A 25447-nucleotide genomic window follows, 5' to 3' on the forward strand; every position below is an offset into this window, starting at 1 on the left:
GTCAGGAGTTCAAGACCAGCCTGGCCAACATAGTGAAACCCTGTCTCTACAAAAATACAAAAATTAGCCAGGCATGTTGGCAGATGCCTGTAGTCCCAGCTACTCAGGAGGCTGAGGCAGGAGAATGGCTTGAATCCAGGAGGCAGAGGTTGTAGTAAGCCGAGATCATGCCGCTGCACTTCAGCCTGGGTGACAAAGCAAGACTCCATCTCAAAAAAAAAAAAAAAAAAAAAGAGATCGATACCATCCTGGGCAACATGGTGAAACCCTGTCTCTACTAAAAATACAAAAATTAGCTGGGCGTGGTGGTGCATGCCTGTAGCCCCAGCTACTCGGGAGGCTGAGGCAGGAGAATTGCTTGAATTCGGGAGGCAGAGGTTGCAGTGAGCCAAGATCACGCCACTGCACTCCAGCCTGGGCAACAGAGTGAGACTCCTTCTCAAAAAATAAATAAATAAATAAATAGAATGCCTTTAATGAAGTATTAAATACTAATTTTATTAAATCTCAACCCTTGAGTACCGTGTGTCATGAAACGAGAAGGAGCACACAGTACTATATGCTACGGATGAAGTACAACGCTGTCAAATAGGGGTACTTGTGTTAATTGTTGGGGTCGCAAGCTGAACTAGCCTTTTCTTTTCTTTTTTCTTTCTTTTCTTTTCTTCTTTTCGAGACAGGTTCTCACTCTGTCACTCAGGCTAGAGTGCGGTGGCGCAATCACGGTTCACTGCAGCCTCAACTTCCCGGGCTCAAGCGATCCTCCCACCTTGGCCTCCTAAAATGCTGGGATTATGGGCACGAGCCACCACGCCCAGCCCCACTTTTTTCAGACTGGAAAATGCACACTCACATGTGCATCTTTAAATTATCACTCGGGCTGTGGTATGGAGAATGGTGACCAGTGAGGAGGCAGGAGCTGTTGTCCGGGCAAGGGATGATATGTCTTGGATTGGCATGCTGGCAGTAGTGGTAGTGCAGAGTGACTTGGGTAGATTTTGGAGCCATTTAGAAGGTAACATCTACAGGAATTGGTAAATAAATACATGGGAGAAGTTGGGTGAAGGGGGAGTCAAAGATTACACCCAATTTATTTTGCTTGGGCAAGTTGGTGGATGGTGAGCCCCTCACTGAGTGAGAAGCCTGGAGAAGCAGGTTTGGAGGGTGGTAGCATGCAGGTTGTATGCTTAGGTGGAGATGTGTTGAGTTTGCTATGTCCGGTGAGCTTCTCAGTGGAGATGTCCAATGGGCAGAAGGATGCTCACGTAGAGAGTTCATGGTAGATATGGGCTAGAGGAAAGCACCTGAGGACCGGCCAGAGACACCTAGAGGAAGAGAGCCTGAGTCACTCCTGGTGTCCCAGATATTCTCTGCTCAGCCCATGCCCTCTCTTCCACACTGGGCCACCTATAAAGCCTCCATAGATACCCCTGGGGCACCCACTAGACATATGCCCTCAGGGCCCCGGAGCAAGGAGCTGTTTGTGGGCTTGCCACTGCTGTTCCCATATGCCCCCAACTGCCTCCCACTTCTTCTTTCCCCACAGCCTGGTCAGACATGGCAGTACCACTGATGGAATCTTTCTTGCCATCTTTTTCTTGCCGCTTAACAGTGGCAGTGACACTTTGGCTCCAGCCTGATTCTGCTTAACTTTTTCCTTTGACTGTGGCATTTTCACTTTGACGTGTTCCCTGAGAGCCCGGCGGGTGGGGACCCCAGCCCCAGCTGGTGACTCTGGGGGCTGGCCCAGGCCTAGGGTGTGGAGGAGCCTCGCCATCGGGCTTCCTGTCTCTTCATTTAAGCACGACTCTGCAGAAGGAACAAAGCACCCTCCCCCTGGGCTCCTGGTTGCAGAGCTCCAAGTCCTCACACAGATACACCTGTTTGAGAAGCAGCGGGCAAGAAAGACGCAAGCCCAGAGGTAAGATGGTCAGACTCGGCTTCCTTCCCCGGAGCTGAGAGGGAGGGGAACGTGGGGCAGATGCACAGGAATGTGCTCTGCCCAGTTGTCTGCCCACAGCTCTGGCCACTTTCTCTTGCATTTCTCTTGGAACTGGTCATGAGCAGCGATTTCCCACTGGAACTGTGAGCTTCCAGAGATCAGGGACTGTGCCAGACTCCTCTCTGCAGTCCCAGCATGCACAGCTCAGTGTCCAGAGCAGTGGGTGCTCCTTAGATGAGTATTGACCTAAATGGCAAGATCAGAGAGGGAATGAGGACTGGAGACTATCCCAGGCTGGGAAAGGCGTGGAAAGCAACTAGTTGTGGGCAGTGGAGGAGAGAAGACTGGAAGAGGGGAAAAGAGGAGAAAAAGAGTGAAGAAGGGGAGGGAAAAAATTAGAAAGAATAAATAAATATAAGGTGGGAGGAAACCTATAAAAAAGAAATGATGAGGAAAAACAATAAAAGCAAGAAAAAGAGCAAAAGAAGTGGAATCTAGTCTAGAGAAAATTCTTGCAAAACCAATTTTCCTAATGGCACAATCTCCAAAAATTGACACCAAATATCATACTTGCAGCATTTCATAAGTCACATGATCTATGTAATAGTCTCTTTTAACTACCTTTTGTGTTTCTGTGTGTATTTTTAAATTTTTCTCTGCTTTTTTTGCTCTTTTAAGATTTTTGAACAATGTCTAAAGGCACTTCTACTCTAGTTAGCTATAAAATGATTCATGAAATAGGAAAGCTAAAATTCTCAGAAAGTGTTGAAACTGAGCTTTTGCGTATGAATTGCCCTAAAAGTTGCAGATACATATCTTTAGATAAATATGTCATTTAAGAAATGGATTCAAAGAGAATTGGTGGTAGGGGTCTCATGAGGCCGGGAGAGTGAAGACTCACTGTCCCTCCTGACGGGAAGCCCTGTGCCATCTTAGCCTCTCCGCCCTCAGACCTTTCCAGCCCCTGAGACCTCATGGCCTTGAAGCCGTGCTATCCCCAGTGTCCTCTGCTTTCCCCTCGTAGGCTTCTTCTGGGAGAGAGGTTTCCTGGGGTACATTCTGATCCCTCAACCTGGAAAGGCCCCGTTCTCAATAATTCAAAGATTTCACTCTGAGTGGGATAGTGCCTCCTGAATGCCCTGCTCTTGTGGCGGACATTTTTATCTGGGCAAGGCTAAGAGTAGGGCCTGATGGAGGAAGTCACTGCTACTTCACATTTTGACCAATAATTCCTTGTGCTGTATCAGATGCTGTAGGCTGATACAAAATGGCCGCCGCCCTCAAAGTCAGATGAAAGAGCCCCTGAGGACAGCGTTAGAGACACTTGGGAGATGATTTCCCTCTTTCAATGTGGGAGCACTTACATAGGAGAGGTCTATATCTAGATAAAAACTCCTCCCACCACTGGTGCTAGACAGAGCTTGGGGGCAGCCCTAGGCTCTGACCCTGGCCGTAATGGCAGGGTGGTGCTGAGGGCAATTGGCTAGACCAATTGTCTTGCACGTTTTATTTTTTATTATTATTTTTGAGACGGAGTCTCGCTCTCTTGCCCAGGCTGGAGTGCAATGACGTGATCTCCACTCACTGCAGCCTCCACCTCCTGGGTTCAAGCGATTCTCCTGCCTCAGCCTCTCGAGTAGCTGGGATTACAAGAGCCCAACACCACGCCCGGCTACTTTTTGTATTTTTAGTAGAGACCAGGTTTCACTACGTTGGACAGGCTGGTCTCAAACTCCTGGCCTCAAATGATCCGCCCGCCTTGGCCTCCCAAAGTGCTGGCATTACAGATGTGAGCCACCACACTGGGCCAGTCTTGCACACTTTAGACACTCAATAAATGTTTGTTGAATGAAATAACTGTGATGGGCCGGGTGTGATGGCCCACACCAGTAATCCCAGCCCTTTGAGAGGCCGAGGCAGGAGGATGGCTTGAACCTGGGAGTTTGAGACTAGCCTGGGCAACATGGTGAAACCCCCATCTCTACAAACCCCACAAAAGTTAGCTGGGCATGGTAGTGTGTGCCTGTGGTTCCAGCTACTTGGGAAGCTGAGGTGGGAGGATTGCTTGAGCCTGGGAGACGGAGGCTGCAGTGAGGCCTGACTGTGCCACTGCACTCCAGCCTGGGTGAGAGTGAGGCCCTGTCTCAAAATAACTTTGATGAAGGTGGGGAATCAGAGGTAGATGGGCAGGGGTCTGGGTTTGCAAGGCTCTGAGTTTGAGCTCTGTTCTGTACCTTTGAGGGGATGAGGGAAGGAGGGTGGGCACGCTTCCCCCGATGTGGGTGTCTGAGGCGAAGAAGAGGATGGCGGAGGTTGCAGCCACCAACCACAAGGGTTCCTTAGAGGGGTCACAGTCTCTAGGAAGTTTGTAGGAAGCTAGTCAGCAGTAGAAAGGGTGAACGCGGTGGGGCACATCCCGCGGCTGGGCTTGAGTGGGCTGCTTGGGGGTTATGGGGAGAAGATAAAAGTGCCTGTGGGACCACAGACTCTCGCTGTCATGGAGCTGGGCCCTCTTACCCTCCCAAGCCTCGCCCCTCATCCCATCCCTGGGGGCCAGGGGTGAGGGCGGCAGGAACCTCAAGGCTCAGAGAAAGTGCGTAGTGTGTGTTGCCATTTTGGTCTCATCTCTTTCTCAGTCTCTCTTTGCCTCACTTTGGATCTATGCTCTGTGCATCTGTCTTGCTTCTCAGAATTTCTTCTTTTCCTCTTTTTTGTACTACCCTGCGCTTTGTGTGTGATTGTGGATTGTGTGTGCGTAGCTGTTGCTTTAACAAGCTGCTCCAGGTCTCTCTCTCCCACATCTTTCCCTCCCCTCCTCCCTTGAGGCCTCTGTGCATTCTGGGGAACTCTGTCCATTTCCCTTTGTCCATGGTGTCCCTCCCACCCCGCAGCCAGCTCCCTCACATCCACCCTGGGCTGCAGGCGTGCTCGGCAGGCTCCCCACAGATCAAAGCTTGTCCAGGGTCTGCATTGCTGCCAAAGGCCAGGAGGCCTATGTACAGACCGGAAGGAGCTAGAGCTTAGTGGCAGCTGGAGAGGGGAAGCTGAAAAAGGAGAAGAGGCAAGGGGCATTCCAGGGGAGCCTGGGAGAGTCAGCACGGCCTCCTGGTATATGAGGCAAAGAGGAAGACAGACACAGACATAGGGAACTGCAGGCTGGGGGCATAAGCTGGGGGCTGGGAAGCATAGATACAGAAATGCACAGATGTGAGCTGAGAAGGAAGCAGAGAGAGAGAGAGAGAGAGATACAGAAAGAGAGAGAGAGAGACGTGCCAGGGCTTGAGGAACCAGAGAGCCCTCCCAACCTCTCTCGGAGCGCTGGTATACAGGATGCTACCGTACTAGGGTAAGACACCTCTGGGGACGCTGAGTATGGGAATCAAAGGCCAGATCTCTGGGGTGGCAGCGGAAGCCCAAAGCACCAAAGCAAGCATGCTAGAAACCCACAGCCTCCTCCACTTAGCAGAGCCTTGGGGTGAGATGAGGCAGAACAGGGAGCTGGAGGCAAGGAGGTGGCTGTGTGCACATACCTCTGGACCATGGAGCTGGGGGAGTCAAAACAGCCACCATAGGGGGAAGGGTCAAGAATACCTCTAGTCTTCCCCAGGCATCTTGTCAGGGTAAGCTGAATTTGGACCCCAGAGAAGGGATATCCTATACGGAGACTTCCCCTCTTTCATCCCCTGCTCACCAAGGACCCAGTCAGTCTGGGATGGGGGACAGTGGGAACCACTCTTTGGTATGAGGCTACTCCTATTCTACTCTTCTCACTGCAGTCTTCTCCTAGATGTCTCCCGTGCTGCATGCTGACCTGTAAACACTTCACTATGACTGGTGGCTGGTCTCCCTTCCTCCTTTCTCAGAAACCTCCTTCCTGACCTCTTTTCTTCCTACTTCCCCGGTTTAAACAAAATTGTTATCTATCTATCTATCTTTTTTTTTTTGAGACAGAGTCTCACTCTGTCGCCCAGGCTGGAGTGCAGTGGCACTACAAGTAATCCCAAGTAGCTGAGATTACAGGCGCCCGCCACCATTCCCAGTTAGTTTTTTTGTATTTTTAGTCGACACGGGGGTTTCATGATGTTGGCCAGGCTGGTCTCGAGCTCCTGGCCTCAAGTGATCTGCCTGCCTCGGCCTCCCAAGGTGCTGGGATTATAGGCATGAGCCACCACACACGACATCCAGCTTCTATCGATTTATCTATCTATCTATCATTAATCTATCTATCTACCTATCACCTATCTATCTAATCTATCTATATCTGTCTATCTATCTTTATATATCTATCTTATCTATTGATCTATTTTTTTTTTTTTTTTTTTTTGAGACAGAGTCACTCTGTCACCCAGGCTGGAGTGCAGTGGCACGATCTCGGCTCACTGCAACCTCCGCCTCCCGGGTTCAAGCGATTCTCCTACCTCAGCCTCCTCAGTAGCTGGAACTACCCACCACCACTCCTGGCTAATTTTTGTATTTTCAGTAGAGATAGGGTTTCACCATGTTGGCCAGGCTGGTCTCCAACTCCTGACCTCAAGTGATCCACCCACCTCGGTCTCCCAAAGTGCTGGGATTACAGGCGTGAGCCACCGTGCCTGGACATATATGTATCTTTTTTTTTTTGAGACGGAGTCTCGCTCTGTTGCCCAGGCTGGAGTGCAGTGGTATGATTTCGGCTCACTGCAACCTCCGCCTCCCGGGTTCAAGTGATTCTCCTGCCTCAGCCTCCCAAGTAGCTGGGATTACAGACGTGCGTCACCATGCCCAGCTAATTTTTGTATTTTTAGTAGAGATGGGATTTCACCATGTTGGCCAGGCTGGTCTCGTACTCCCGACCTCAGGTGATCCACCTGCCTTGGCCTCCCAAAGTGCTGGGATTACAGGTGTGAGCCACTGCATCCGGCCTTATATATCTATCTTGTCTGTCTGACTGTCTAATGTAATTCATCTATTTTATCTGTTTATCTTATCTATCATCTATTTATCTAATCTATCTGTCTGTATGTCTGTCTGTCTTTTTTTTTTATTTTATTTTTGAGACAGAGTCTTGGTCTGTCGCCCAGGCTGGAGTGCAGTGGCGCGATCTCAGCTTACTGCTGAACCTCCGCCTCCTGGGTTCTAAGCGATTCTCCTGCCTCAGTCTTTGGAGTAGCTGGGATTACAGGCCCGTGCCACTGTGCCTGGCTAATTTTGTATTTTTAGTAGAGAAGGGTTTCACCATGTTGGTCAGGCTTGTATTAAACTCCTGACCTCAGTTGATCTACCCGCCTAAGCCTCCCAAAGTGCTGGAAGTACAGGTGTGAGCCACTGTGTCTGGCCCTAAATGTCTGTCTGTCTCTATCTATCTATCTATCTATCTATCTATCTATCTATCTATCTATCTGTCTATCCTAATCTATTTTATCTTATTCATCATCTATCTAATCTGTCTGTATGTTTATCTAATCTATGTATCTAATCTATCAATCTATCATCTAATCTATCTAATCTATTTTATCTATCTATCTATCTGTCCATCCATCTATCTACCTACCTGTCTATCTCAAGCACCTACCACATATTAAGCCCTGGCTACCTCCTGTTCCAGGCAGATGGAGTAACTGGAGGCAGCTAACAAAGATGGAGTCACTTTTCTTATCTTCTCCTAAACCTCCGTAAGAGGACCAAGCCCCCACACCTTCTGAGTGCTCCATTCCTCTCCACGGATTGTGTCTTAGTGCCCAGCAGGAAACACAGTCCACCTCCCATGGTTCAAGAGACTGTAAAAAGGGGGTTATTCACAGAGGTTAAGGAAATCAATCAACTTGTTGAAGCACAGACACTATTAACAGCAGGAAGAGTCCTGAAGAAGTGAAAATGGTGTTTCTGGAACCCAGAGAGTGCTTGTGCTCTGGATAAGGGGCCACCCCCAGAAGCTGTGGAGGTGGAGGGGCAGGGCTGCAGGTGGGGATGAACACACAGCTATTGACAGAAAATATGCCCAGGGCAGGGATAGAGTAGGGAAAATACCCCAGCTTCTTTCCCCCACCCTTCCATTTCATCTCTGATAGGCACTTCCCACTGGCCAGCCCCAACTGGTGCTGGAGGGCAAGCGAGCCTATGAGCCATGTGTGGCTGTCAGCTCCTTGGTGGAGAACCACAGACAGGATGGAGAGTGGCTGGCAGGGCTCCGTGGGAATGAACAGCATGGATTGGGGTGACTTGGCTTCATCCAGGCCAGGGCTGGGTGTGTGCACACACTTGAGTGACCCATTTTAGAAACAGAATTAATATGGTGAATACAGAAAGAAGAAATCAGTGACTTTCCCTCCTCCATACAATTCAATTTGGCTTAAGTTAACCAAAGCCATACCAAGTCCTCTCTCTATGTCTCAGCTGCTGCCAGGCTTGTGGTGGCCACACAGCTGGCTAGACTATCATCTCTGTCCTCAAGGGGCTCAAGCTGGTGGAGGAGAGTTGAGAAACCAAATCACTACACACAAGGTAGAAGGTGGAACGCATCCAGGAGCATGTCAACGGGGTGCTGTGGGACTTCAGAGTAGGCAGATAGTCAGCAAGCTTCAATGGCAATGGTGCCACTGGGGGAAAGAAGGATCAAGCTTGGAAGAGAGAGTAAGTCTGGAGGCAAGATCTTTTCTCACCAGCAGGGGCCAGGTCCATGCTGACCCCTTCCCCAGGCAGTCACCTCTCTGAGCCCACTTTATATCCTGGGCCTGGATTCAAAGACACTTGAGCCCTGCACCAGCCTTCCTTTGAGGTGCTATCTCGGTGCCCTTCCTATAATCACTGCTCCAGTCCCATGTCATCTGGTCCCCAGTTACCACATCAAGCTTCCCAAAGCTCTACATAGACCATGTCACATCTCTGCTAAAAAATCAGCAGTGGGTCCCATCACCTCCAGGACAAAGCTCCAGCTCTTTGACCTGCCTGTCAATATTTGCAATCACAGCCTGCAAAAATTAGCTGGGTGTTGTCATGAAAGCATCACTTGAGCCCAGGAGTTCCAGGCTGCAATGACCTATGATTGAACCACTGCACTCTGGCCTGGGTGACAGAGTGGATCTAAACTAAAAATAAAAAGATTTACAGTCAAGCCCCAAATGCTTTTCCCATACCTTCTTCACCATCACCTCCCTGAGCCCTCTTTCCTCCAAAGCCTCCTCGCACATCCCTACCACCTTTGCACACCTCAGAATGGGGACGCCTCTCCCCTTTCCTTTCCATCTAACTTATGGTTTTCAAACTTGAGCGTGATCAGTTACCTGGAGATTTGTGAAAACCCAGATGACTAGACCCACCCCTAGTTTCTGATTCAGCAGGGCTGGGGTGGGGCCGAGGATCTGCATTTCTAACAAGTTCCTAGGTCATGTTGCCGCTGCTGCTGATCCAGGACTTTGGGAATCGCTCCTCTAATCTACAGCTGTCCATTCCCCATGGTCCATTTAGAGCCTCTCTGCCCTACCCCCTCCACCCCCAGTCTCACCTGTCTGCCAAGCGCACAGGAAACTCTCCTTCATCCAAACCCTGGACCAACGCCTTCTGCTTGGCCCACTCAGAGGCCTTGTAGGGTTGGTCTGATATTGGACAGAGAAATGGCCCTCTGCTCTTTCTCCCCTGACCTCTCTGAAGGGGGCCTGCCCCTCCACACCTGTGGGTATTTCTCGCAAGGTGGAGACGAGAGACTGAGAAAAGAAATAAGACACAGAGACAAAGTATAGAGGAAGAAAAGTGGGCCCAGGGGACCGGCGCTCAGCAAGTGAGGACCTGCACCGGTGCTGGTCTCTGAGTTCCCTCAGTATATATTGATCACTATCTTTACTATCTCCGCGAGGGGAATGTGGTGGGGCTATAGGGTGAAGGTGAGGAGGGGGTCAGCAGAAAAACATGTGAGCAAAGGCTCTGTGTCATAAATAAGTTTAAGGAAAGGTGCTGTGCCTGGATGTGCTAGATTTATGTTTAACTTTACACAAACATCTCAGTGTAGTAGAGTAACAGAGCAGTATTGCCGCCATGATGTCTCGCCTCTAGACATAAGGCAGATTTCTCCTCTCTCAAAATAGAATGTATGATCGGTTTTACACCAGGTCATTCCATTCCCAGGGACGAGCAGGAGACAGATGCCTTCCTCTTATCTCAACCGAATAGAGGCCTTCCTCTTTCACTAATCCTCCTCAGCACAGACCCTTTACGGGTGTCGGGCTGGGGGGCTGTAAGGTCTTTCCCTTCCCATGAGGCCACATCTCAGGCTGTGTCAGTCGGGGGAAACCTGGAAAATACCCAGGCTTTCTCGGGCAGGGGTTCCTGCGGCCTTCCACAGCGCATTGTGTCTCTGGTTAATAGAGAATGGAGAATGGCGATGACTTTCACCAAGCATACTGCCTGCAAGAACTTTTATTTTTATTTATTTTTTTGGAGATGGAGTCTTGCTCTGTCGCCCAGGCTGGAGTGCAGTGGCGCGATTTCGGCTCACTGCCACCTCTGCCTCCTGGGTTCATGCCATTCTCCTGCCTCAGCCTCCCGAGTAGCTGGGACTACAGGCGTCCACTACAACGCCCGGCTAATTTTTTTGTATTTTTTTTAGTAGAGATGGGGTTTCACCATGTTCGCCAGGATGGTCTCTATCTCCTGACTTCGTGATCCGCCTGCCTCGGCCTCCCAAAGTGCTGGGATTACAGGTGTGAGGCAAGAACTTTTTAAAAGCACATCTTGCGCAGCCCTAGATCCATTAAACCTTGATTCAACACAGCACATGTTTTTGTGAGCACAGGGTTGGGACAAAAGTTACAGATTAACAGCATCTCAAAGCAGAACAATTTTTCTTAGTACAGATCAAAATGGAGTTTCTTATGTCTTCCTTTTTCTACATAGACACAGTAACAATCTGATCTCTTTCTTCTCCCCACACCTCTCACACTGTATCAGGCCCCAATCCTTGGGAATGTCACCTTAGAACTGTCCCACACATTCCCACAGCCACTTGGCTCAGGCTTTTTGCTCACCAAGATGGTTGCAGTTCTGCCTTTGGTGCCTCGCCTCCTCCAGTTCTTTCACTCAGCAGCTGCAGGGGTCCATGTGGCAAATCTAATAATCTTCTTCTCTATAGAAAATCCTCTGCTGGCTCTCTAGTTCCCAGGATCCAGTCCCAGCATCTCAGCATGGCCTTCAAGCATTTCCATGTCCTGGCCTGGCTCCATGGTCTCCCCACCAATTTGCCATCTTCTCCGTGCATCCTTTTCTGATCCCCTCCTCACTCATCCCAGCAAAGAACCCCCTCCTGGCCTGGGCATAGCATTTCGTGGTGTGTATCTCAGAGCATCCAGTTAGGGGTGTGCAAGTTTACTTTGTTACTGGCTGATGTTGTGAAGTCCCAAATTGTTGGTGCCACAAACAAAAAATTGGACATGACACACACAAATAGCAAAGTAGCAAAAGTTTATTAAGCACAGTACGATCCACTATCGATCGAGGATGACCTGCAAATGGTATCAGCATCGCTTTGCTATATTTCGTGGACTTTTCTATGTGTTTTTTTTTTCTCTTCTTCCTCAAGCTGCCTAAGCTTTAGCCAGCATGTGCCTTTTGATTGACAGGTGGGTTGCTTAGTTTCTTGGCCTCTGTGTGCTTACACGTCACTTCCTTCCCATAGTTTTAAGTACACGCATGATATGCATTCTGTATGCATGAACCTTAAGTAGCTAATTACTATATGGGGTCATTTTGAGGATATCTTTTCTCTGTAGTACATGCGCATCTTTTTTTTTTTTTTTTTTTTTTTTTTGAGAAGGAGTCTCGCTCTGTCCTCCAGGCTGGAGGCTGGAGTGCAGTGGTGCAATCTCGGCTCACTGCAACCTCCACCTCCGTGGTTCAAGTGATTCTCCTGCCTCAGCTTCCTAAGTACCTGAGACTACAGGTGCATGCCACCACGCCCAGCTAATTTTTGTATTTTTAGTAGAAACAGGGTTTCACCATGTTGGCCAGGCTGATCTCGAACTCCTGACTGCAAGTGATCCACCCACCTCAGCCTCCCAAAGCACTGGGATTACAGGCATGAGCTGCTGCACCCAGCCTAGTATATGCCCATCTCTTAGGAGCTGCTTCTAACTGGTTTGGTTTGGATCTAGTTCCTTATTCACTTATTTATCTTCTGTTTTTGCTCACTTGCCTCTTTCTCTTGCTTCTGCTCCTACTCATTCCTTCCTTAATCCAACCTCCAGTTCCCTCTGCTATTCTCCTGCCTCAAGTTCACTAGGCTGTCTGCAAGGGTCCTGAGGGAGACGTTGCGTATTGCCCCTGTATACTCCAGGTCCAATAAATGTTTGCTGACTAATGATTGGTATTTCCCTCAGGCCCTGCCATTTCTGCGGGCTCAGGTCCCTACTGGCTCAGGCCCCTGCCTCCCTCAGCAAGGCCACAATGAACCAGGGAATCCCTTTTAGGCACTTGCTTCTGGTGCTGCAACTCGGTAAGTTCTCAGACCTGGGGTCTCAATGCAGATGGCGTGGGAGGAAAGGCAAAGGTGGAGGATGGGGTAGAGGGGGACAGCGGCGTCATTGAGACCTGACTCCTTTCTTTTCCACTTAGTGCTACTCCCAGCAGCCACTCCGGGAAAGAAAGTGGTGCTGGGCAAAAAAGGGGATACAGTGGAACTGACCTGTACAGCTTCCCAGAAGAAGAGCATACAATTCCACTGGAAAAACTCCAATCAGACAAAGATTCTGGGAAATCAGGGCTCCTTCTTAACTAAAGGTAGGGTTGCCTGGCTCCCCATCCAGGGAGGAAAAGACACTATGGATTGAAAGCCTTTGGTGTCTGAGATCTGCTCTTAGTTAAACTCTGGGATCCCAGAGGGCTTGGGTTGACAGAAACTCAGTGGCATTCTTATCCAGAGTTTCTCTACACCAACTGCTGGTGGCCCAGGGAAAGGTAGTATGTGAATTTCAATATTTTAATATTTAATATTCATGAACGTAGTGAGTTTTAGAACAATCACTATCACTTAAAACCCATGATTTCTGGAGTATTTTTGCTACAGAGCTACATAGATAATACTTTGCACAGTGACTCATATCTATAATCCTAGCACTGTGGGAGGCTGAGGCCGGAGGATTGCTTGAGTCCAGGAGTTCAAGACCAGCCTGAGCAACATAGTGAGACTCTATCTTTACGAAAAAAAAAAAAATATTTTTTTTTTGAGACAAGGTCTAGTTCTATCACCCAGGCTCCACTGCAGTGATGTGATCTTGGCTCACTGCAATCTCAACCTCCCAGGCTCAAGTCATCATCCCACCTCAGCCTCCCAAGTAGCTGGGACTACAGGCATGCACCACTATGCCAGGCTAATTTTTGTATTTTTTGTAGAGACAGGGTTTCACCATGTTGGCCAGGCTGGTCTCGAACTCATGAGCTCAAGTGATCCACTCACCTTGGCCTCTCAGAGTGCTGGAATTACAGGTGGGTGTCACCATGCCTAGCCAAAAAAATTTTTTTTAATTAAAAAAAAAAAAAGGCCGGCTGTAGTGGCTCACGCCTATAATCCAGCACTTTGGGAGGTTGAGGTGGGCAGATCATCGGAGGTCAGGAGTTCAAGACCAGTCTGGCCAACATGGTGAAACCCGGTCTCTACTAAAAATACAAAAATTAGCCAGGCGTGGTGGTGCAGGCCTGTATTCCCAGCTACTCAGGAGGCTGAGGCAGGAGACTCGCTTGAACCTGGGAGGCAAAGGCTGCAGTGAGCTGAGATTGCACCACTGCACTCCAGCCTGGGTGACAGAGCAAGACTCCATCTCAAAAAAAAAAAAGCTGCAGATTTATTATTATTATTATTAGTTTATTTATTTATTTTTTTGAGATGGAGTCTCGTTCTGTCGCCCAGGCTGGAGTGCAGTGGTGTGATCTTGGCTCATTGCAACCTCCGCCTCCTGGGTTCAAGTAATTCTCCTGTCTCAGCCTCCTGAGTAGCTGGGACTATAGGCGCATGCCACCATGCCTGGCTAATTTTTTGTACTTTTACTAGAGACAGGGCTTCACTGTGTTAGCCAGGCTGGTCTTGATCTCCTGACCTCGTGATTTACCCGCCTTGGCCTCCCAAGGTGCTGGGATTACAGGCATGAGTCACTGTGCCCGGCCCAGAATTATTTTTTTCTACTTTTTTTTTTTTTTTTTTGAGGCAAACTCTCGATCTGTTGCCCAGGCTAGAGTGCAGTGGGCATGATCTTGGCCCACTGCAAGCTCTGCCTCCCAGGTACAAGCGATTCTCCTGCCTCAGCCTCCTGAGTAGCTGGGACTACAGGCGTGTGCCACCATGCCCGGCTAATTTGTGTATTTTTAGTAGAGACTGGGTTTCATCATATTGGCCAGGCTGGTCTTGAACTCTCGACCTCAAGTGATTCTCCCACCTTAGCCTCCCAAAGTGCTGGGATTACAGGCATGAGCTACTGCACTCGGTCTTTTCTCCTGATTTTAAAAGTATTATATGCTCATTACAAAATATTTGGTCAATGAAGAAAAGAATATGAAAGAAAATCAAATGCATGCATACTTCTACCACTCAGAGATATCCTCTGCTAACATTTTGATTTATTTTCTTCCAATCTTTTTTTTTTTTTCTTTTTGAGACAGGGTCTCACTCTGCTGCCCAGGCTGGCAGCAGTGTTGTGGCATGACCACAACACATCACAGGCTCAAGTGATCTTCCCACTTCAGCCTTCCCAGTAGCTGGGACTACAGGTGCACGCCACCACGTTCACCTAATTTTTTATTTTTTGTAGAGATGAGATTTCATCATGTTGCTCAGTCTGGTCTCGAATTCCTAGGCTCAAGTGATCTTCCTGCTTTGGCCTCCCAAAGTGCTGGGATTATAGGTATGAGCCACTGCATGTGGCCTATTTTCTTCCACTGTTGTTTGGTGTGGAGAATATTATATATATAATTACGTAAGTGATATCATACTGTATATACCTTTTATCCTACTCCTTCTTTAAGTTATATCATAATGACTATCAATTATTAGACTTTTTTTTTTTTTGAGACAGAGTCTCGCTCTGTCACCTAGGCTGTAGTGCAATGGCACGATCTCAGCTCACTGCAACCTCTGCCTCCCAGGTTCAAGCAATTCTGCCTCAGCCTCCCGAGTAGCTGGAACTACAGACATGTGCCACCATGCCCAGCTAATTTTTAAATTTTTTTAGTAGAGATGGGGTTCCACCATGTTAGCAGGATGGTCTCAATCTCTAGACTTCGTGATCAGCCGACTTGGCCTCCCAAAGTGCTGGGAGTATAGGTGTGAGACACCGCGCTTGGCTTAGACTAACTATTTAAAGTAATCTGGCAATGTTTAATGAATACAAAACTCTAAAACCCTTGGACCCTAATAATAGCTATTTTGGAAAGTCTACTTGACAGAAATAAAGTTGTGAATATTCTTTTTTGTTGTTTTTTTGAGACAGAGTCTCATTTGGATGCCTGGGCTGGAGTGCAGTGGCATGATCTCGGCTCACTGCAACCTCTACCTCCTGGGTTCAAGTGATTCTCCTGCCTCAGCCTCCTGAGCAGCTGGGATTATAGGTGTGCACCACCATGCCTGGCTAATTTTTGCATTTTTAGTAGATGGGGTTTCATCATGTTGACCAGGCTGGTCTAGAACTTCTGCCCTCAAGTGATCTACCCACCTTGGCCTCCCAAAGTGCTGGGATTACAGGTGTGAGCCACTGCGCCTGACCAATGAACACTTAATAATATCTATGGAAAGGTGTTATCATAAGAATTGCTTGTGGGGCTGGGCGTGGTGGCTCACGCCTGTAATCCCAGCACTTTGGGAGGCTGTGGCAAGCGGATCACGAGGTCAGGAGATCGAGACCATCCTGGCTAACACGGTGAAACCCCGTCTCTACTAAAAATACCAAAAAATTAGCCAGGCATGGTGGTGGGCCCCTGTAGTCCCAGCTACTCGGGAGGCTGAGGCAGGAGAATGGTGTGAACCCGGGAGGCGGAGCTTGCAGTGAGCCGAGATCGCACCACTGCACTCCAGCCTGGGCGACAGAGTGAGACTCCATCTCAAAAAAAAAAAAAAAAAAAAAAAAGAATTGCTTAGCTGGGAGCGGTGGCTCACGCCTGTAATCAGCACTTTGGGAGGCTGAGGTGGGCGGATCACGAGGTCAGAAGTTCGAGACCAGCCTGGCCAATATGGTGAAACCCCATCTCTACTATAAATACAAAAATTAGCTGGGCGTGGTGGCATGTGCCTGTAGTCCCAGCTACTCAGGAGGCTGAGACAGGAGAATCGCTTGAACTCGGGAGGCGGAGGTTGCAGTGAGCCAAGATCGCACCACTGTACTCTAGCCGGGGCAACAGAGTGAGACGCTGTCTCAAAAAAAAAAAAAAAAAGAATTGCTTGTAATATCAAATAACAGAATTCAACATGAATGTCTATCAGTAAAGGAAGAGTTGAAGTATGGTACAACTATGGGAAATTCAGGAAAATGGAGTAGATGAATGAATTAGTCTCTTAGGGATGCCACAGCAAAATACCATAGACTGGGTGGTTTAAACAACCGAAATTTATTTATCACAATTCTGATTTCAGGATGCTAGCATGCTCAGATCATAATGAGGGATCTCTTCCTAGCTTGCAAGCAGTTGCCTTCTTGCTGTGTCCTTACATGGCAGAGAGAAAGAGAAGAAAACTTTCTTTTTTTTTTTTTTGAGATGGAGTTTCGCTCTGTTGCCCAGGCTGGAGTGCAGTGGCCTGATCTTGGCTCACTGCAACCTCTGCCTCCTGGGTTCAAGCGATTCTCCTGCCTCAGCCTCCCGAGTAGCTGGGACTACAGGCACGTGCCACCACACTCGGCTAATTTTTTTGTAGTTTTAGTAGAAATGAGGTTTCACCATGTTGGCCAGGGTACTCTAGAACTCCTGACCTCAAGTGATCCTCCTGCCTCAGTCTCCCAAAGTGCTGGGATTACAGGTGTGAGCCACCACACCCAGCCTCCTTGTGTGTGTGTGCTTTGTGTTTTTTTTTTTTTTTTTTTTTTTGTCAGACAGAGCCTCACTCTTATTGCCCAGGCTGGAGTGCAATGGCATGATCTCAGCTCACTGCAACCTTCGCCTACCGGGTTCAAGCGATTCTCCTGCCTCAGCTTCCCAAGTAGCTGGGATTAAAGATGGCTGCTACCATACCGGGCCAATTTTTGTATTTTTAGTAGAGACGGGGTTTCGCCATGTTGGCCCGGCCAGCCTTGACCTCCTGACCTCAGGTGATCCATCCATCTCACTGACCATCCTCCCAAAGTGCTGGGTTTACAGGCGTGAGCCACCGTGCCTGGCGAGAAAGAAAGCTTTCTGATGTCTTTTCCTATAAGGACACTAATCCCATCATGATGGCCCCACTGTCATGTCCTCATCTACACTGAATTACCTCCCAAGGGCACATATCAAAATATCATCACACTGAGGGTGAGGGCTTCAACATATGAATTTGTGGGGGGACTCAATTTGGTTCATAGTGTTCTGCACTGCCCCCTCAAATTTATGTCCTTATTACATGAAAAATGCATTCATTCCATCTCAATAGCCCCCAAAGTCTTAACTCATTCCAGCAACTCCAAAGTCTAATGTCCAAAGTTTTATCTAAATAGCATCTAAGTCAGGGCTTGGTGGCATGCACCTGTAGTTCCAGCTACTCAGGAAGCTGAGGTGGGAGGATTGTTTGAGCCTAGAAGTTCGAGACCAGCTTGGTCAACATTGTGAAACTCGTCTCTAAAAAAAAATCCATCAATAAATGGAATTTTAACATGTCATCTAAATCAGGTATGGGTGAGACTTGAGATGCGGTTCATCCTGAGGCAAAATTTCTTTCCAGCTGTGAACCTCTGAAATCAGGCAAGCTATGTGCATCTAAAATACAATGGTTGACAGGCATAGGATAGACGTTCCCATTCCAAAAGGCTCACTGGGATGGCAGTGTTATCTCCATGGTTCTCCATATCATTTTCACAATTTTGCTGTAAATCTAAAACTGTTCTTAAGACGTTTGTTACAAAAAGACAGCCAAATAACCCCCAGGAAGGTAGGAGAAGGAAACAAGAAAACAAAAAAAGCAGAAAACAACAATAAAATGACAGACTCAAGCCCTAACATATCAATAATTACATTCAATGTAAATGCTCTAAACACATCTACTAAAATACAAAAATTGATAGAGTGAATTAAAAAGCATATCTCAACAATATGCAGTTTACAAGAAACTCACTTCAAAGATAATGATATAGGGCAGGCCACAGTGGCTCATGCCTTTAATCCCAGCACTGTGGGAGGGCGAGGCAGGCAGGTCACTCGAGGTCAGGAGTTCGAGACCAGCCTGGCCAACATGGTGAAACCCCATCTCTACTAAAAATACAAAAAAAAGAAAAATTAGCCAGATGTGGCGGTGCATGCCTGTAGTCCCAGCTACTCAGGAGGCTGAGATGGGAGAATCGCTTGAACCCAGGAGGTGGAGGCTGCAGTGAGCTGTGATTGTACCACTGCACACCAGCCTGGGTGACAGAGCGAGACCCTGTCTCAAGAAAAACAAACAGGTTGGGTGAGGTAGCTGACACCTGTAATCCCAGGACTTTGGGAAGCTGCGGCAGGCAGATCACTTGAAGTCAGGAGTTCGAGACCAGCCTGGCCAACACGGTGAAACCCTATCTCTGCAAAAAATACAAAAATTAGCTGGGTCTGATGGTGTGAGCCTATAATCCCAGCTACTCAGGAGGCTGAGGCACAAGAATCGCTTGAATCCAGGAGGTGGAGATTGCAGTGAGCCAAGATCACGCCACTGCACTCCAGCCTGGGTGATACAGCAAGACTTTATCTCAAAAAAAAAAAAAAAAAAAAAAGAAGAAAGAAAAAGAAAAAAGGAAAAACAAACAAACCAATAATAAATAAAAAATAGGCCAGGCACGGTGGCTCACGCCTGTAATCCTAGCACTTTGGGAGGCCGAGGCGGGCAGATCACGAGGTCGTGAGATCGAGACCATCCTGGCCAACACAGTGAAACCCTGCCTCTACTAAAAATACAAAAAGTCAGCCGGGTGTGGTGGCATGCACCTATAGTCCCAGCTACTTGGGAGGCTGAGGCAGGAGAATCACTTAAACCCAGGAGGCAGAGGTTGCAGGGAGCTGAGCTCGTGCCACTACACTCCAGCCTAGGTGACAGAGCAAGACTCTGTCTCAAAATAAATAAATTAATTAATTAAATAAAAAGCACACACACAGACACAAAATGCAAAAGACCCGCCCTACTACAACTAACATTATATTTAATGGTGAAAAACTGAATTCTTTCTCCCTAAGTACAGGAATAAGACAAAGATGTCTGCTCTTACTACTCTTATTCAACATAATACTGCAATCCCTTGCCAGTGCAATAAGGCAAGAAAATGAAATAAAAGGAAAACTGATCAGAAAGGAAGAAATAAAACTGTTCCTATTTGTGGATGACATGATTACATAGAAAATCTCAAAGAATCTGTAAGAAACTTCTTAGAATTAATAAATGAATTCATCAAGGTTGCAGAATATAAGATAAACATAAAAAAACTATTGTATTTCTATATATTAGAAAGGAACATGTGTACACGAAATTAAAACTACAATACCATTTATAATTGCTCAAAAAGGCCAGGCATGGTGGCTCACACCTGTAATTCCTGCACTTTGGGAGGCCAAGGTGGGAAGATTGCTTGAGCCCAGGAGTTCAAGACCGGCCTGGGCAACATAGTGAGACCTTGTCTCTACAAAAAGTAAAAAATTAGCTGAGCATGGCCGGGCGCAGTGGCTCACGCCTGTAATCCCAGCACTTTGGGAGGCTGAGGTGGGCAGATGATGAGATCAGGAGATCGAGACCATCCTGGCTAACACGGTGAAACCCCGTCTCTACTAAAAACACAAAAAATTAGCTGGGCGTGGTGGCAGGCGCCTGTAGACCCAGCTACTCGGGAAGCTGAGAAAAGAAAATGGCATGAACCTGGGAGGCGGAGCTTGCAGTGAGCTGAGATTGAGTCACTGCACTCCAGCCTGGGTGACAGAGTGAGACTATGTTTAAAAAAAAAAAAAAAAAAAAAAATTAGCTGAGCATTATGGCGTATGCCTGTAGTCCCAGCTACTGGGGAGGCTGAGGTGGGAGGATTGCTTGAGCCTAGGAGGGCAAGGCTGCAGTGAGCCATGATCACACCACTGCTTTCCAGCCCCGGTAGCAGAGCAAGACCCTATCTCAAAAAAAAAAAAAAAGAAAAAGAGAGAAAGAAATACTTAGGTGTAAATCTAAAAAACATGCATAGGGCCAGGTGCGGTGGCTCATGCCTGTAATCCCAGCACTTTGGGAAGCTGAGGCTGGCGGATCACTTGAAGTCAGGAGTTTGAGACCAGCCTGGCCAACATGGTGAAACCCCGTCTCTACTAAAAATGCAAAAATTAGGCAGGTGTTGTGGCGCATGCCTGATCCCAGCTACTTTGGAGGCTGAGGCAGGAGAATTGCTTCAACCCGGGAGGCAGAGGTTGCAGTGAGCCAAGATTGCATCACTGCACTCCAGCCTGGGCAACAGAGTAAGGGTCTGTCTCAAAAAAAAAAAAAAAAGCATTGAATTGTATGCTAAAAACTACACGATGCTGATTAAAGAAGTCAAAGAAGATCTAAATATATGGAGAGACATGCCGTACTCATGGATTGATGGATTGGAAGACTGAACATAAGAAAGATATCAATTTTCCCCAAATTAATATACAAGTTTAATCCGATTCCTACAAAAATACCAGCAAGATTTTTTGTAGATATAAACAAGTTGGCCAGGTGTAGTGGCTTACACCTGTAATCCTAGCACTTTGGGAGGCTGAGGTGGGAAGATCGCTTGAGCCTAGGTGTTCACGACTGCAGTGAGCTATGATTGTGTCACTGCATTTCAGCTGGCACTCCAGCCTAAGTGACAAAGGGAGACCCTGTCTCAAAAACAAAAACAAAAGCAAAATAATTTTGCTCTGCAAAAACCCTATTAAGAAGAAGAAAAGAGTCTGGGCACAGTGGCTCACTGCTGTAATCCCAGCACTTTGGGAGGCTGAGGCAGGCTGATCACTTCAGCCCAGAAGTTTGAGACCAGCCTGGGCAACATGAGGAAACCCCGTCTCTACAAAAAAAAAAAAGTATATCTATATATATACACACACACACACACACATATACACACACATATATACATATATGTATATCTATGTATGTATACATAGATATACATATATGTGTATATCTATATGTATACACATAGGTATACATATATGTGTATATGTATATGTATACATACATGTGTATATGTATATGTATACATACATATATGTATACATATAGATATACACATATATGTATATCTATATGGCTGGGTTTGGTGGAGTGCACCTGTATTCCCAGCGACACAGGAGGCTGAGGTGGGAGAATCACTGAGCCAGGGAGGCAGAGGTTGCAGTGAGCCAAGATGTTGCCTGGTTGCCTGGGCAACAGAGCGAGATCCTATATCAAAAAAGAATAATAATAAGAAGAAAAGACAGTTTACAGAATATAAGAAAATATATTCACAATCCACGTACTCAACAAAGGACCGGTATCTAGAATATGATAAACAACTCTCAAAACTCAAAACCAAAAAAATGAACAATTCAATTAGAAAACAGGCCGAAAAGGGCATACAGTTGGCAAATAAGCACATGAAAAGTTGTTCAACATCATTAATCATTAGGGATATGTACATTAAAACCACAATAGGCTATCACTAAACCTATCAGAATGGCTAAATACAAAATTGGAACACCACCAAATGCTGATGAGGATGTGGAGAAACTGGGTCATTCTCCCAATATTGGTGGGAGCCTAAAATGGCAAAGCCACTCTGGAAAACAGTTTGATAGTTTCTTATAAAACAAAACATGCGGCCAGGCATGGTAGCTCACGCCTGTAATCCCAGCACTTTGGGAGAGCGAGGCAGGTGGATCACGAGGTCAGGAGATCGAGACCATCCTGGCTAACACAGTGAAACCCCGTCTCTACTAAAAATACAAAAAATTAGCCAGGTGTGGTGGCGGGCGCCTGTAGTCCCAGCTACTCGGGAGGCTGAGGCAGGAGAATGGCGTGAACCCGGGAGGCGGAGCTTGCAGTGAGCCGAGATGCTGCCACTGCACTCCAGCCTGGGCGACAGAGCGAGACTCCGTCTCAAAAAAAAAAAAAAAAAAAAAAAGCAACAATCCAGCAATATTGCACTCCTAGGCATTTATCCTAGAGCAATGAAGACTTATGCCCACACAAAAAGCTGCACACAAATGTTCATAGCAGCTTTATTCATGGTAGCCAACAACTAGAAACAATCTAGATGTCCTTCAACTGGGGAATGATTACATCCATACCATGAAATACTTTTCAGCAATAAAAAGGATGAATTATAGTACACACCACAACCTGGCTGAATCTCCAGGGAATTATGCTGAGTGAAAAAAAGCCAATCTCAAAAGGTAATATACTGTATTAATCCATTTATATAACATTCTTAAAATAACTAATTATAGAAATGGAGAACAGATGAGCAATTGCCAGGGGTTAAGGGGCTCAGGGATGGGGAGGGGAAGGGGTATGGCTACAAAAAGCAACAACCTTATGGCGCTGGAAATGTTCTGTATCCTGATTGTGTCAATGTGAGCATCCTGGTTGTGATATAGTACTACAGTTTTGCAAGATATTACCATTAGAGTAAACTGGATAGAGGGTACATAGGATTTCTCAGTATTACTTCTTACAACTGCAAGTGAATCTACAATTATCTCAAAATAATACGTTTAGTTTAATGCCAGGCATGGTGGCTCACATCTGTAATCTCAGCTCTTTGGGAGGCTGAGATGGGTGGATGGCTTGAGGCCAGGAGTTTGATGGCTTGAGGCCAGGAGTTCGAGACCAGCCTGGCCAACATGGTGAAACTGGTCTCTACTAAAAATACAAAAATTAGCTGGGCGTGCTGGCACGTGCCTGTAGTCCCAGCTACTCGGGAGGCTGAGGCAGGAGAATTGCTTGAACCCGGGAGGTGGAGATTGCAGTGAGCAGAGATCACGCCACTACACTGTAGCTTGGGCGACAGAGTGAGGCTCTTTCTCAAAAAAAAAAAAAAAAAAAAAAGCAGGCAGGCAGGGCCAGGAAAGTGTATAATTTTTGTAGTTCAAATGACTAACCTAAAAAGTGGTGAAGATTGGCCAGGTGCAGTGGCTCACGCCTGTAATCTCAGCACTTTGGGAGGCCAAGGTGAGTGGATCACGAGGTCAGGAGATGGAGACCACTCTGGCTAACACAGTGAAACCCCGTCTCTACTAAAAATACAAAAAATTAGCTGGGCTTGGTGGCACTTGCCTGTAGTCACAGCTACTTGGGAGGCTGAGGCAGGAGAATCACTTGAACCCAGGAGGCGAAGGTTGCAGTGAGCCGAGATCACCCTACTGCACTCCAGCCTGGGCAACAAAGTGAGATTCCGTCTCAAAAAAAAAAAAAAAAGTGAAGATTGTCTTTTTTTTTTTAATTTTTCTTCTTTTCCTTCCCTACTTTGTGAGATAATTTTCTTCTTTTTAAAAAGCCGAGAGCTTACTTCTGTAAGTAAAGATTATCTTAAAACAACTTAGAAATGTATATTATTAGTATTTTCTATTTCATTAGAAGTTATTTGTAAATATTGGTTTTGGTGCTAACCTAGAATTCCATCAAATTAATTGTCCTCTAATATGTGGCCATTATCATTTTGTCTAATATTGTATCCTATTAACAATGCTATAAGTACTATTTTTGTACCTAAATTATGGTTTGCATTTTAAAATTATTGTTTTAAGGATAAAGTTCCAGAAATGAAATTAAGGATATGAACTTTCTGAGCACACCTTGTCAGCACTGAGTAGTATTATTTAAAACTTTTTGGGGGGGCAATTTTATAATTGAAAAATATATCATTGTTTTAATTTGCATTTCTTTCACTGCCTATGAGATTAAAACAATGCACTACTTTCTAAAAATTCTTAAGTCTTTTGTGTTGATGCTTTTGTTCTGTTTCTATGGATCTCATCTTCCTTCAGAACAGCTCCCCTTCCCAACTTCCTGATTTCTAACAATAACAGTATCACCCTCCTTGTTCTCCCAATTTCTGAAACACAGAGTCATGTTTTTTTCTCTGCTTCAATCCCTGGTTTCCCATCGTCATCAATTATGACCATTCCTTGCTTTGGAAGTGTTTTGGGCCGGGCATGATGGCTCCCACCTATTGTAATCCTAGCACTTTGGGAGGCTGAGGCGGCTGGATCACTTGACCTCAGGATCTCGAGACCAGCTGGGCAACATGGTGATACCCCACTTCTACAAAAAATACAAAAGTTAGTCGGGAGTGGTGGCACATGCTTGTAGTCCCAGTTACTTGGGGGGCTGAAGTGGGAGGATCTCTTGAGCCCACGAGGTAGATGTTGCAGTGAGCCGTGATTGCGCCACTGCACCCCAGCCTAGGTGACAGAGTGAGACCCTGTCTCAAAAAAAAACTGTTCTAGTTTCATCCTCTTCTTTGTTCCCATGGGAATGCCACCATCACCAGCCAAGGCTCACATACTTCCCACCTGGATTACAGTGAGCTTCCGGGTAATTTGGTCTGCTACTAGTCTCGCCTACTTGGATTTCCCTTCCCCCTGCTGCAGCATTGCCTTCCAAAGCCATGCTTTGCACATGCCACATCCTAGCCCATTAGACTAAGCCTGGAAGCCTCTGCAGGACGTTCACCCTCTCAGCGCCACTGCTCAGTTTCCTAGTGGAAAGCTCTGCACCCAGGAGGTTTCCCCACAGCTTGCCTGTGCTGCCTCTCTGCTCCCCCTTCCTGTAATGTCCTTGCTGCTCCCCGTCTCTAGTCCATTGCCTATACCTCTTTTTTTCTTTTGAGACGGAGTCTCTCTCTCGTCCAGGCTGGAGTGCAGTGGCACGATCTCGGCTCACTGCAACCTTTGTCTCCCGGGTTCAAGGGATTCTCCTGCCTCAGCCTCCCGAGTAACTGGGATTACAGGCGTGCACCACCATTCCTGGCTAATTTTTGTATTTTTAGTAAAGACTGGGTTTCACCATGTTGTCCAGGCTGGTCTTGAACTCCTGACCTCAGGTGATCCATCTGCCTCGGCCTCCCAAAGTGCTGGGATTACAGGCGTGAGCCACCGCACCTGGCCACAAGCCTATACCTCTTTTAAGTCTTCATTCAATACCGGTTGTCCCATGAATTTGCCCCAGACTCACTCATATGCTTAGACCTTTCATATTATCTTGCCATAACTTTTTCAAAGTATGGGACAGCATGGACAAGCAGGCCATGGTTTTCTTTTGAAGAGAAGCAAGGAGGCAGAGTTATTTTAGGAGGAGGGTTATACATTTCATTTTAAACCAATTGCGTTTGGGGTAATGGCAGGATATTAACATAAACTTATTTCTTGGACCAT

At 46.9% G+C, this 25447-nt stretch overlaps 1 protein-coding gene across 2 annotated transcripts in view; it reads left to right on the forward strand.

Annotated features, from left to right (window-relative positions):
* Positions 1-1765: 1765 nt before the first annotated feature.
* CD4 (CD4 molecule) overlaps positions 1766-25447 on the forward strand; it is a 34209-nt gene continuing 10527 nt past the window's right edge. Inside the window, exons 1-3 of one of the 2 annotated variants that reach the window (XM_024256502.3) lie at positions 1766-1921; positions 12286-12401; positions 12521-12685. In XM_024256502.3, the coding sequence (XP_024112270.2) occupies positions 12353-12401; positions 12521-12685 (214 nt within the window). In that variant the 5' untranslated portion in view covers positions 1766-1921; positions 12286-12352. Of the gene's footprint in view, positions 1922-4809; positions 5289-12285; positions 12402-12520; positions 12686-25447 lie in introns of those variants that run through there. The other variant, XM_054527902.1, reaches the window with a different exon arrangement.

This window comes from Pongo abelii, chromosome 10, assembly GCF_028885655.2.
Source record: "Pongo abelii isolate AG06213 chromosome 10, NHGRI_mPonAbe1-v2.0_pri, whole genome shotgun sequence".
Taxonomy (NCBI): Eukaryota; Metazoa; Chordata; class Mammalia; order Primates; family Hominidae; genus Pongo; species Pongo abelii.